The 14,636-nt window shown below is 36.2% G+C and overlaps 1 protein-coding gene and 1 long non-coding RNA gene across 2 annotated transcripts; both read left to right on the top strand.

Moving 5' to 3' along the window:
- The first annotated feature begins 545 nt into the window (after positions 1 to 545).
- Positions 546 to 1,784, top strand: LOC123896752. Its single transcript, XR_006804559.1, has 3 exons — positions 546 to 586; positions 775 to 847; positions 1,713 to 1,784. It is a non-coding gene; the product is annotated as an uncharacterized LOC123896752 (long non-coding RNA).
- Positions 1,785 to 5,131: 3,347 nt separating this feature from the next.
- Positions 5,132 to 10,156, top strand: LOC123895936. The gene is made up of 2 exons (XM_045946401.1): positions 5,132 to 5,670; positions 8,704 to 10,156. The coding sequence occupies exon 2, from the start codon at positions 8,753 to 8,755 to the stop codon at positions 10,154 to 10,156; it is 1,404 nt and encodes a 467-aa protein (XP_045802357.1). The 5' UTR covers positions 5,132 to 5,670; positions 8,704 to 8,752.
- The last annotated feature ends 4,480 nt before the right edge of the window (positions 10,157 to 14,636 follow it).

Below are 14,636 nucleotides of genomic sequence, written 5' to 3'. Positions count from 1 at the left end.
CAATATAATAGTTATTTTAGATTAAAAAGTATATTTTGTTATGTGTTCGCGTGCATGCGCGTATAAGACTTTGAATATTCTATTTCCAAAAAACAACAACGACTTCAATTTCCCTATAATAATTATAATAATATAACAGTAATAACATCAATTTCCCAATTTTAGAACTGAATAGTCATATACCAAGATACAAATAACTTTTGTCATGTAATTTTCTGGCGATTCTGGCCGCCACAACGCTTACCAACACCTCATTTCTTGGTGTTTTGAGGCCACCATCTGGTCACTAGTAAATGGAAAGAAAGTGGCGGTTTTTGCCACTTATAGAAGGCTTTTGACCCCCAATAAATTGTTAATTTCTTATAGTGAATGGATTACATATATCAAAAATTATCGAATGAAAAACTCAGTCTTTGGTGCAAAGGTTATATGATTTATTCATTATTATAATATAAAAGAGTAGTTAAAGATTAATTATTTTATGTTTATGATAAAAATCTGTGACTATATATATATATATATATAACATGCCATAGGCTATGTGAATTGATTATACGAATGTGCGGATAATATAACTCTAAAACTGGTATTCATAATTCATCCCATCTCAAGTTCTACACTATAGATTCTCATGTCCTCAACTCAACTCCGGTTGCTAAATGCATCCTATTTTTACACACACTGCTCACACAATTTCTTAAAATTTAGATAAAGTTTGACTAAAATATGATATATTTTTTATTTCTCTTGTTTGTATAAACATTTTTTCTGCAGGAATCTTAGCGTGCCAATCTCCTACATTTACAAGTTTTTGAGAAAGAAACTTGGTTTTGTGAACAAAGACGAGGTAAATTATATTGTTAATTTTATATCAGAAATGCATTTATGTTATATTGGGAAAATATATCTAGCGTACTGGTCTCCTAGATTTATGGTTTTTTAATAGGAAAATTAATATTAGTTGTTAAGCGACAAACAAATATGATCACTTATACTTTAGTTAGGGCGTTATAGGACTAGTCGTTGCATTTTTTAGTCAATTCCTCTTTGTATTAGTAATCATTTGATCAATGATATGAGGTATACATAGTATTTTAGCACCTCTTATTGAAATTTTGTTTGTTTAGGTTGAAATTTTCAGAATGTAAGTTAAATTTAACTCAATTTTATAAAATTGATTTTTAAAGTAGGGATTCTCTTCAATCTTCACTTATCAATATATTTTTAGACAATTTCAATATATTTTTAGACAATTTCTCGTTGAATGTGAGACTCTTATAACAAAATCCTTTATATATGCTTTTCATAATATATATATTTCCTATTTATTTTTTGTTTACAAAAAAGACGATATAATCATGTCTCTTCATGACTTTTGGTGTTGTTGCGGATTAAAACAATTGCTTCTTATTGGTTATGATAATTTCAAATACATTTAGGGCTCGTTTTTATTAGCATATTTTTGAGCTTATGCAAAATAACATATTTAAATAAATGAGGTTTTATGTTAATTTATAAGTTTTCACTAATAAAAATTGTATTTTTATAAGCTATTTTATCATAAACTACCTTTGATAAACTTATAATAATACATAAAAAATTATTTATTTGCATAAGTTGTTTTGCATAAGCTCAAAAAAAAGTTAATCCAAACGGACTCTTGATTAGATCAATGTTTCTCAATGTTCACTCGCAAATTACATTTATTGTAGATTGAAATTACATGTATGGGGATACCTGTGCTCCCAACAACAACAGCAGATGAATTGGTTGAGTTTTGGCTGACTACAAATGAAAAAAATGAAGGCACAATAGATGATCGTTTCAGAGTCCATCTAAACTATGGTGTGAAGGTTCCATCACCCTCTTCTTGATGATGCATATGAGTTCAACATCCTTAGCTTGCATTTTTAATGCAACTTGAATTGAAAAATTTCATAAAATATTTGCTTATTTTTGTATTTTGTACTTGGTATTTTGTTTAAATTTGGTTAAATTTCTTGGATATTTGACATTAGAATTTATCTTATTTCCTTTTATTTTTCTTTACAGTTTGGTTTAGATATAAATTTTTTTGTTTTTTATTTTTGTAATATATTTGGAAAGTGTATAACTCTTAGCTAGATTTAGTGCAGGTCAAATTAGTAAACTCTTAGCTAGATTTAGTGAAGGTCAAATTAGTAATAGTTAGAATTAGGATTAGTATCAGGAAGTAATTATACTATGGTCTGGTGAAAGGCAAATAAGTCATTAGGCAAGGCAAGGATATATACCCCCCGTTTCAAATTACTTGTCATCTTAGAAAGAAAAAAAAAAAAAAAATCAAGAAAGTATATTTTTGCACCTTATCTTCCTATTATACTCTTATTATTTTAATTCAAGAATAAAAAAAAATTCACACACTTTTTTTTTTTCACACACTTTCTCTTTCCAATAAATTTAATATATTATATACCAAAAAAAATGTTATGTACCAAAAAAAATATTTAAAAAACACTTTAGTTTTTCAAATATATATTAAATTTTTTACGACAAGTAATTTGAAACATTTTTTTCTAAAACGACGAGTAATTTGAAATGGATGTACTGTAGTATTTTAGAGCAAGACAAAATCCGCAAAGAAATTAGAGTTGAAGATTGGATTAGTGAATTTTAGGAACCCTAATTAGGTGTTTATATTTAAGTTTATGATTATTGCATGTGAATGATAAGTGGGCATAGATTGGTTGCAGAATTTTAGGTTTTGCTGTCCTATCAAAATAGTTTAGTGAATTGAGCCAGATTTGCACCTTTTATTCTTGTTTCCAACATATGTACCCCAAATGTGAGTGTGACTATATAACCTGATTGTCATATATCAACTGAGGAGGAATTTCACCTACATATTTTGAGAGACTGAAAAGGTGTGGAAGACTATTTCTAAAAATAACTTGCTAGGGGAATTTTGGAATTCAATTTTTTTTTTGACGCATAGAATTCAAATATTTAGGAATGGTTAATTAGTAACATTAGAGCCGGTCATTCTAATGAGGATAGAGATTTGTCAGGTGTGTTCGGATTGATGGTTGATCAAATTTGGAGGTCGAGGAATTAATCCATGTTTTCTCATGTTACTTACTAATGTTAGAGTCCATTAGGTTTTATTATACATTCTCTAGCAACCTTTTTGTAATGAAAAGCTATTGGTATTTTATTAAAACTCTAGCCGTTTTTCTATTTTCCTACTATTTGTGTATTTTGATTCTAACATGGTATTAAGAGCGTGTTTCGATCCGCCTTAAATTACTCGTTGTTTCCGCTACCGAGTTCCCAAAAGTTTGGGAACGTGTTTGATTTAGGTTTTGAAGTTTGGCTCTAGTAAGTTATATGTTTGCCATTGAATTTGGTGTTTTGAAGATCAATTTCAATCTCATGAGATTGATTTGTGAGAATTGTGCTACTGTGCCATTGCGTTTAGTGGTTGGTCAGAATCGTTTTTGGCATATTCAATTTCTTGGTTTATTCTGGAAGTATTTCTTTTTATGCACGGTGTGAATGTAATTGGCGGCTTCTCATGTGATTAGGATTGGTTGATTATTATTCTCTTTGGTTGATCCTCTCTTTGTTGGTATGTTGGTTTCTCTTCTTTGATTGTCTTTCTCTCTTTTGGTTTCTGATTTCTAATTGGATTGCACTTCTTCCTACTGAATTCTTCTGATTGATTGCACTTCTCTTGGCTTCTTCTGATTGCACTTCTCTCTGGCTTCTTCTAATTGCATTGTACTTCTCCCTGGCATCTTCTGATTGCATTGTACTTCTCCCTGACTTCTTCTTCTGATTGCGTTGCACTTCTCTCTGGCTTCTTCTGATTGATTGCACTTCTTCCTGGCTTCTTCTAATTGCATTGCATTTCTCCATGGCTTCTTCCGATTGATTGCACTTCTCCCTCTATTGGTTGATTCTTCTGTTTGGTTTGGATCTGTTCGTTTAATTTGTAACAAGCTTAAAGCTTAGTAAGCTTTAGCTTGAATGGTAGTGTTTGAAGTTTATAGTATTTAATATGTTTTTCGAATTTTGTTTGACAAACTCACAATGTTTCTTGTTGATGCACCGTGAGTTTGAGAGTAGGTGTTAGATAATAAAATAATAGTCTATGTTATTGGGCCTGTTAGTTTAGAGTCCATTAGGTTTTATTATATATATTCTCTAGTAACCTTTTTTGTAATGAAAAACTATTGGTATTCTATTGAAACCCTAGCCGTCTTTCTCTTTTCCTACTATTTATGGTTTTTCTGAGAAATAACTTGGTTCCTTTAAAGATTTACCTCCATCAACCGGCCTCCAAGAAATTCAATTGGTCAAAAGTAATTTCCTGAATTGGTTGTCGTTGCTCGTGTTGTTGCTAGTTTTTATTCCGAATCAATTTCGTCGAATTCATTGTCTCCAAATTGTTTAGCTAGAAATGGATGTTGCTACTTGCTAATTTTTTTTTTAAGCTTCAATTCTCACTACCGGCTTTTTGAATGTATTTTATAGCAAGCTCTTCAAACCTAGCATTCAATCTATTCTTACGGCTAATAAGACTCACTCCCTCCGTCTTAAAATATAAGCAAAAATGAGTCGACAAAAGTTAATGTATTTGGACTAAATTTTAAACCAAATACATCAACTTTTGTCGACTAGTTTTTGCTTATATTTTGGGACGGAGGGAGTATTTCTTAACATTCCATCATACTTTCATAATTAGGCCATGAAATTGTGTACTTTTCTAATGGATTATTTTTTGTCATAGTTCTTCATATAATAAAAGACATACCTTAAAATCATGATATTTCACCCAAGAACATATTTCCAACCTTTTTCTTTTTCTATGGAGAATAAATTTAAAAAGAATTCAAAAGGTGAGGTAAGCAAATGTAGCAAATGTCCGAAGGTGTGAAAACACAAGAAGGGGGGGTTGAATTGTGTTTTAGCCAAGTTAAAACTTTTCTCAAGTTCTTAACTTAACTAAGTTAACAGCGGATAAGTGTCATACCCTAATTTTGTCCTACCTTTTAAATTATTTTTCATCCTATCATTTGTTTTTTTTACTTATTTTCTATTATTATTATTATTATAATAAAAAATTAAAAAAAAAAAAGAGAAAAAAAACATCAACAACACTGTTGTTGCGTGTTGTTGCCTGCTGCTGCGCCTCCTTCATCCCTTATTTTCAGCTTCTTCTTTTCATGATCTTTTCCCAAAATAAGTTCAGTCTTCCCCATGAATACACTCAAAGCAAAAGTGTAGCCACTCCATTCCCTTTTGATCCCTGCCAAAACCACATTTTGTGCCAAAACAATCAACAATCCAAACTGAATTTTATCCAATGGACATGAGAACTCAGCAACACTCTCTATAAATTGAGAGCAGAAATCACAAAGTAAGGGGACGATTTTTAGAAAAAGGCAAGAACGGAGAAGGAAAAACCAAAAAAAAAAACTCCTCTTTTCATCATTTTCTTCCATTTTTCGAAATCCATTCAAACCACCCTCAAAATTCAATTTTCTTTCACTAATCCCTTCTAACACATACCAGTAGCGAAACACACAAGAAAAAACGAAATAAAACCGTCCAGAAAAGCCTACCCAAAACTCCAAAATTGCCAAGAAAAAGGGGTTAACAAACCCACTGATACAAAGCTCAAAACAAGTAGGTTTCTAAACGTTTTTTACTCATGAACACCCACTGAAGCTTTTACATTCGTTAATTTTGCTTAAGCTTGCTTAAATCATATTTTGGTTTTTTGAGTTCTCAAGTTGTTGTTCCGTTTTTTCAAAATATAAGCCTCCACTGTGAAATCTAAGCATAGATTCATGACCAGTGCGAAAAACCGAGCAAAACGGTATATAAAATTTTAATTTTCGGCAAAGTTTTGTTGATGTTGTGCAGGGCCGAGCTTCATTCGAAGCTTTAATGGCCGCTGTTGTTGTTGTTCTTCACGTGAAGAAGATGATGGGAGGTTGAAGACGATGACGTGGCGACGCGTCATTGGCTCCCTCCCAAGTTTAAAACGCGTCCGTCAGATCTAGTGTAAGGCCGAGATCTGTTCTAGGATTTCATTAAATCCAAGCCACTTGATTGAATCAGAAGGCCCAGATCCGTGATAGCCTACCGTACACTTTAGTTCTGACGCTGCGCTAGATTGTTTTTTTTTCTGTTCATTTTTTTGGACGAATTGGGCCTGGGCTTGGTGTTGCAGTGCTGTTGCCTCACCCCCAGAACCCAGTTTTGCACCCCAGTGGCGTTTTTGTCCATTTTTAAGTGCCTATTTATATAAGTGCTTATTCAAATAAGAGCTTATTCACATAAATGCTTATTTAGATAAGTGCTTATCATTTGGAAATGATTATTTGAGTTGTTGATTAATTAGTCAATTAATTAAACACATGATTAAGTGAGTAACCATTTAGGTTGTTTGATTAAAAGTGCTTAAGTTACTAAGTGCTTAAATGGTTAAATACTTAAATAAGTGATTATTAGTTAAATGATTAATTAATCAAAAATTTTCAAGCTTATTTGAATAAGTTCATGCTTGGATTATTTACTTGATTTAATACTTTTATCTCAAGGTTGTTTCTCAAAAACACTTCTTTACTTGAAAAAACCCATAATTAAAATAAACGGAATGAAAAAGGGTTAGTCTGACGTATGGCTTTCTTCCCCGAATAATTCGAGACCCTGACGTATGGCTCGTGACTCGAATTATTCTCATTCTTATCTTTTTCCTAAACAATCACGATTAAGCAAAATTGACCGGTTGACAAAAGCTTCAGTCCATGCATATATTGATTGTTATATTATGTCTGCTTGGCTTGTTTTTTGTTTATCTTGCTTAAACTTATCAAATCAAATCATAATTGGAATGAAAAAGGGTTAGTCTGACGTATGGCTTTCTCTCCCCGAATGATTCGAGACCCTGACGTATGGCTCGTGACTTGAATCATTCTCATTCCCCAACGCTAAAAAACATTAAAACACTTCATCATCCGCTTCATCTTTCCTTTTGATTTTCTTAAATCAAATAAAAGAACTTAAGCATAATTAGAGTGAAAAGGGGTTAGTCTGACGTATGGCTTTCTTCCCCGGATAATTCGAGGCCCTGACGTATGGCTCGTGACTCGGATTATCCTCATTCTTGGACGTTTTCATTAAAACTCCTAAAATTAACTCAACACACTCAAAACTTTTCTCTGCCCTCGCGTGCAGTAAAAGTAAAACTCTTTTCATAAAACGGGTGATGTTTTCGTCCTTTCTCCGTAACACAAACCACGCTTAAGCCTCCAAAGTGCGAGCATACAAGCAGCGTTTAAATACGAGAATGCGACTTAGACGTCATGCGTCTAAAAACAACCAACCCACAAACATTTTTTACCCTGAACTACGAAACCCTGATTTTCCCATTGCACCTGGGAATACGTAGGAGCAGGATTCAACATCTTGTCGGGCACAATAATAAAAAACAAAACCTTTTTCCCCGCATATATAATCAAATAAATAATAATAAAAACAAACTTTTTCTATCGATGAAGCAAGAAACAAGTAATCAAGCGAATGTTAAAAAACACATTAAAGCAAACAAATATTTCCCTCTAAAAGGTTCCCGTTGAGTACAACGGATGTGAGGGGTGCTAATACCTTCCCCTCGCATAACCAACTCCCGAACCCTCTTTCTCACCCCTCAAGGTTTTCTCGATATTTTCCTTTCCCTTCTTTGGGATAAATAAAATTCGGTGGCGACTCTGTTTCTTTTCGAGTGTTCACACTCGAGGATATTTTTCGCGCCGCGACAGCTGGCGACTCTGCTGGGGAAAATCTAACCTTTTGAGAGTTAAGCCTAATTTAGAGGGTTTTTCGTTTGTTTGCCTTAATGTGTATGTTATTTACATATTTGCTTTTTGTTTTACTGCTTTTAATATTTTATTGCATACTTGCTTTGATATTATTTGTTGTATCTGCTCCTTCTGCTTCATCTCCTTTCTTTTTCCTTTTGCCCACTTGGGCCGGTTACCGGTTACTGAGTGAAAAGTCCTACACCCGGACTTGAGGAAAACTTAGGACATAACGGTGGATCATTGTTGACCTTCCTGACGTATGGCTCGTAAGGTTGGCATGATACCCCACCTAGAGTAGATTCCCTTGACGATGTCGGTTCTCCTGACGTATGGCTCGTAGGACCGATGTTTTCTTGTGGGGTCCGTGACTCTAGGAACCTTTTAATAACCTAGAACCCAAAACGTGTTACTAGGAACCTTTGTAGATGAGATTCATTCTTAGGGGATGTTTGTTATGAGTCGTTGCAACACGAACATGATCCCCTAAGATTTATCTAGGATTCTAGAACCCGTGTTAAACCTAGAACGAACATGTGAGAATGGGATGGGTTGCAGGTAAATCTAAGACGTTGGCCTTCAAATTTGTCACCTAATCTGTTACGTGACATACTACTTGCATTCATGCATCCATAAAAATAATCATGCATGTGCATTTTGGTTTTTAAAGAACTAAATAGACACTAGTTACATAAGCAAAAGGTTTTTAAATCATGAGAAGTAAAAGTTTGAATTTTTCTTATATCCTAAAACATTTATGATAACTATGTGTCTATGTTTCCCCTTAAACCAAAATTTCGCATGCATTCTCATTCATGAATTGCATAATCATTCCTTTTGTTCCTATAACCAGTCATATTCCCGGCGCCGGTATTGGACAAAGAAACGTCACCAAACAAGTCATGGAGAATTGGCAGGATCAGCATGATGCCTTGAAGGGCGAAGTTGCTCAGTTAACTGGAAAATTGGACAAAGCTTTGGAACTTTTGGCCAATATGAGTCAACCAGCACAGCCAGCTGTTTTGGAAGCTACAGAACCTGCTACTTTGACATCACAAGGGGGATCTGTATGGCCATTCCTTGGTTTACCCGCTGGATATACTCCCCGAGAGTATATACCTACTCAACAGGTTCCTCAGAATGCTCAGACTCCACAGAATCGGGTTGAAGGTTCAAATACTCATCCTACTAGGGTCCCTCAAATCAAACCAGTTTTTGTCTCACAACAAGAGAATCTGGATGATCCCAGAAATGCCTATCAGGGTCCTAATTTATTGGGCGATGTTCCAAAGGTTATTTCTAAAGTTCCTCGGCTAGAGGAAGCTCATCAGAAATTCAAGGCTATTGAAGACCGTCTAAGTATGATGGAAGGAGGAGGTGATCCCCTAGACCTTGCTAATATGTGCCTAGTGCCAGACTTGGTGCTTCCGCCAAAATTTAAGGTCCCTGACTTCGAAAGGTATAAAGGCCTCAGCTGTCCAAAGAATCATCTGATTATGTATAGTCGGAAGATGGCCTCCTTTGCTAGTGACGACAAGCTCATGATGCATTGCTTCCAAGATAGCCTCACCGGGGCATCACTCAACTGGTACATGCAGCTGGAAGGGAACCGAATCCTGTCATGGCGAGATTTGGCGAATGCTTTCATTAAACAGTACCAATACAACATTGACATGGCTCCGGATCGTACTCAGTTACAAAACATGTCCCAAAAAGAGGGTGAGTCATTCAGGGTTTATGCTCAACGTTGGAGAGAGTTGGCTGCGCAAGTACGTCCTCCACTCTTAGAAGTTGAACTAGTGGACATATTCACTAACACTCTGCAAGGGGCATATTTTGAAAGAATGGTCGGCAGTGTTTCGTCTAGCTTTTCAGATCTGGTGAAGATAGGAGAAAGGATTGAAAATGGAATCAAGAGTGGTAAGATTCAAGCCACTGTGGGCAGTCAATGTACCTCAAAAGAGCCTGCAAACAGTTTCACCAAAAAGAAGGATGAGGAAACCAATGCTGTCACTCCCAAAAGAAGGGTCTTTGATTTGATTCCTATGTCATATGGTCAACTTATTCCATATCTAGTGCACAATGGAATGGTAATTCCCAGGGCTCTAAAACCCATGACACCACCGTTTCCGGCTTGGTATGATGATAAAGCTAAATGTGAGTTTCATATGGGTGCTGAAGGTCATTCCATTGATAACTGCATAGCATTCAAACATCTAGTACAAGAGCTCATCGACGGGAAGGTCTTGACTTTCAAGGACGGCAAGCCAAATGTGAAAGATAGTCCGCTGCCAGAGGCCGTCTAAAAGTTTAAAGGTTGTCAACCGGTCAAAAAGGAATCAAGCTCAAGGATTGATTATCATTAGACCGTTTTCATTTTTGTAATTTTCCTATTTGCAAGAGTTTGATTTGTGTTTAAACTTGTTTATTCGCAATAGTAATCATAATGGAATAATAATGTATGTTTTGAATTAATCTTTTCATGTCCATTCACTTTTCTCTTCTTCTCCACAAAAGCAAAAATATATATTTCACTCATTTCATTTCTTTCGTTATCGAATCTGTTTGAACAAAGATTGGAGAGAGAATGATGAAAACGAAATAACCAAAATTGCTACAGTATGCTTTCGGATAAAACTTTGCTGATGATGTAAGGCATTGTTTCAATCCTCAAACACCGGAGAAATAAGGAAGATAATCCGTAGTCACCCCTGTTGAGCCTAGAAGTTGGTGTTTCTTTTCTATACGAAAGAACCCGCATTTTTAACCTGGGGCAGGGTAGTGTTCAGTTAATTCGACCATGCGTTCGAGTTTCAAGAGAAGAACATCTCATTCGAGGATCAATCACATTTCCTTCCTTGAACACATCACACAATCTCAAGGAAATAAAAAAGAGTCAAAAAGAGAATTTGTTTTCATCGACCTTTATCAAGGCAGTCACAATTCTCCAACAAAAAGAAGAAGAGAAAGCCCGCTAAGTCAAAACTCAAAATGACTCAGGCAAAAGTTAGGGTATCCCGGTGGACTAAAAACTCAAAAATAGTCCAGGCAAAAATTAGGGATTACAAACAAAAAGTAAGTGGTTGCCACGTCAAAGACATCATTGACCTCTGAGCCATTGTATCCTCACCATCGCGTTTCCAAAATCTCTTGGAACTTGAGAGCATAGTTTGAATTAACTGAATGTAGGACTGAAGAACATCATGGAGAATGGGTTGGGTTTAAAATAAAATTTGAGCCTTATATCCTGTTATTCATAAACCGTGAACCAGGCCACGTTACAACCCTCAAAAGACCTAATTGAAGCAAGGTTTATTTTGAATGCATACAGTAGCAAGGTTGCGTTAACCTGACTCCCAAGATCTTTTGTTAATCATCAGTGTTGATATCATGCTCTCACACCCTCTTTCACAACATTCATCCACTATACATCAATTTCATCTCAATATTAATTTCAAAACTAGCATGCACATTGCATTAGAATTACTATTTTGAATAAACAGGTTTATCTGCAAATCAGCACTTAACAAAAAGGAAGTTTCAGCTATGAGCAGTCACCAAGTGATCAGCAAGAAGTTCGGTCCAATCTGGGGCAACTATCTCTGAACTTCAATTAACCAAGAGGGACATTCCCTAGAAAAGTCATTTACTACTGAAAAATGCTCAAGACCATATCATGGCAAGCTGCATCAAAACCCAAGTGTTCAAGACTTATCGAACTCACTCAGGATGTTCCTTATTAGGGGCAAATCACCTTGGGATCCCGCTAATCAAGAGCGAACCCTTGTGACTAGGGGCACCTGAAGATCTCATTGGTCCGTCCAAACATTTCAAGAATGGGTCAATATGAGTTGCACCTTCAAAGCGTCAATCAATCAAGGGGCAAAATACTTCAAAGACCCAACAGACTGGGGCAAGACATGTTACACAAGGGCAGTTCCTCCTCATACCTTCAAGGCAGTCAATAGCATACATTTACAACTGTTGAGTCCGGAATAGGCGTCGGGAATTATGTTGACACAACATCAAGCCACCTTTCCACAAAAAGCCTTGTAACAAAAAGCATTTATTGGTTCTAAACCAATCCTCACCCACTACAGGGGCATTCATAGTAACATGCAAATCATCGCATTAATCATCTTTATGCATTAATCATGCCATTTCATTCTAGCAAATCGACATCACGCATTAATCATGTCATTTCATTCATCAGGTATGCCCCATACCACAAACTCAATAACCTCGAGACTAGACAGCAAATCAAATATCCTCAAGCAAAGCCCAATCGTTATTGGCACCCACTCAAAAGTCCAATCGTCATTGGCACACCCAAAATCCAATTGTTATTGGTACCCAGCAAAAGTCCAATCGTTATTGGCACCCACCCAAAATCCAATTGTTATTGGTACCCAGCAAAAGTCCAATCGTCATTGGCACACCCAAAGCCCAATTGTTATTGGCACCCACTCAAAATTTCAATCGTCATTAGCACACCCAAAGCCCAATTGTTATTGGCACCCACTCAAAAGTCCAATCGTCATTGGCACACCCAAAATCCAATTGTTATTGGTACCCAGCTAAGTCCAATCGTTATTGGCACCCAATCAAAAATCCAATTGTCATTGGTATCCACTCAAAAGTCCAATCATTATTGGCACCCTGAAAGTCCAATCGTTATTGGCACCAACTCAAAATCCAATCATTATTGGTACCCTTAAAAGCCCAACCTCGCTTGGCACCACCCACAGCCTAATCACCATTGGCACATGTTTAAGCCCAATTGTCATTAGCACCCACTTTGCAGCCTAATCACCGTTGGCAACGTTTAAGCCCAATTGTCATTAGCACCCAATTCACAGCCTAATCACCATTGGCACATGTTTAAGCCCAATTGTCATTAGCACCTACTCTGCAGCCTAATCACCATTGGCAAAGTTTAAGCCCAATTGTCATTAGCACCCACTTTGCAGCCTAAGCACCATTGGTCACATTTAAGCCCAATTGTCATTAGCACCCGTTCGTAAAAAATCCAATTTCTACTCGTCCCAATGATCATCACATGTGCTAGTCATGCATTCCACTTCATGCATTCATGCATCTCATGTATCAACAATATGCCCAACAAACAAAGACATATCATGCATATCATGAATTAACAAATTCATTTGCATTAGCTTTGCATCTTTAAGCATTAAGACATACATAAACAATCATTGCATCATCCAAAGCATGCATGCATAAAAGCAGATTCAAAAGGTTTCTCCCCATAGAGTATAACCTTCAGCCTTCAATCTCGAGCAAGGTGAAGTCACCTTTTCCCCAGCAAGTCTGAATTGAAAGATGTCCAGCTTTCTCCCCAACAAGTCTTTTGAAGAATCCTCAGACAAGATATCTTAAAAGGACATCCCCAGCAGAACCTCCTAGAAGAGCATCACCTCATCAGTAAGGATCAACCTTCAGCAAAAGTGGCTGAACAAGATTATCTTATTCCCGGTGGGATCTCAAGATCACCTTACTTGCGAAGCTCTTAAAGCAGATTCTCCAATTGCAAAACTCTCAAAGCGGAGTATCCATTTGCAAAGCTCTCGAAGCGGAGTATCCAGTATTTCAAAAGCTCTCAAAGCGGAGTATTCAAGTTGCAAAACTTTCAAAGCGAAGTGGCGAACAAGTGTTGGGTTTCAAAACTTTCAAAGCGAAGTGGCGAACAAAATCAAAGAGATCGACCTTCAGTGTGGGCGGCTGAATAAGATCAAAAGAAGATGGACCTTCAGTGTGGGCGGCTGAATAAGATCAAACCAAGGATTGACCTTCAGTGTGGGCGGCTGGATAAAATCAAAGCAGAAGATTGACTTTCAGTGAGGGCGACCGAATAAAATCAAGCAAATAGATTGACCTTCAGTGTGGGCGGCTGAATAAGATCAAACCAATGATTGACCTTCAGTGTGGGCGGCTGGATAAAATCGCTTTCGAAGATTGATCTTCAGTGTGGGCGGCTGAATAAGATCAAACCAAGGATCGACCTTCAGTGTGGGCGGCTGAATAAGATCGAATCATGGATCAAGGGATTGACCTTCAGTGTGGGCGGCTGAATAAAATCAGAATCATCTCTACCTTGAGTATCCGGTTTTTCCAGGGAAGTGGATCTCATTTTCTATCATCATTAAACTTCTTTTTCTCCGTAAGAGCAAAATTAGGGCATTTGTATTTAATTACCTTGCACCTCAAGAATATAAAGACAAAGGTCATACATATTCATGGGTCCAAGATAATTAAATAGGGGCAGCTGTCATACCCTAATTTTGTCCTACCTTTTAAATTATTTTTCATCCTATCATTTGTTTTTTTTACTTATTTTCTATTATTATTATTATTATAATAAAAAATTAAAAAAAAAAAGAGAAAAAAAACATCAACAACACTGTTGTTGCGTGTTGTTGCCTGCTGCTGCGCCTCCTTCATCCCTTATTTTCAGCTTCTTCTTTTCATGATCTTTTCCCAAAATAAGTTCAGTCTTCCCCATGAATACACTCAAAGCAAAAGTGTAGCCACTCCATTCCCTTTTGATCCCTGCCAAAACCACATTTTGTGCCAAAACAATCAACAATCCAAACTGAATTTTATCCAATGGACATGAGAACTCAGCAACACTCTCTATAAATTGAGAGCAGAAATCACAAAGTAAGGGGACGATTTTTAGAAAAAGGCAAGAACGGAGAAGGAAAAACCAAAAAAAAAAACTCCTCTTTTCATCATTTTCTTCCATTTTTCGAAATCCATTCAAACCAC

This window comes from Trifolium pratense, linkage group LG7, assembly GCF_020283565.1.
Source record: "Trifolium pratense cultivar HEN17-A07 linkage group LG7, ARS_RC_1.1, whole genome shotgun sequence".
NCBI classification, from domain to species: domain Eukaryota; kingdom Viridiplantae; phylum Streptophyta; class Magnoliopsida; order Fabales; family Fabaceae; genus Trifolium; species Trifolium pratense.
Note: the sequence above shows the minus strand (reverse complement) of the source record. Positions and strands in the feature narration are given on the sequence as shown.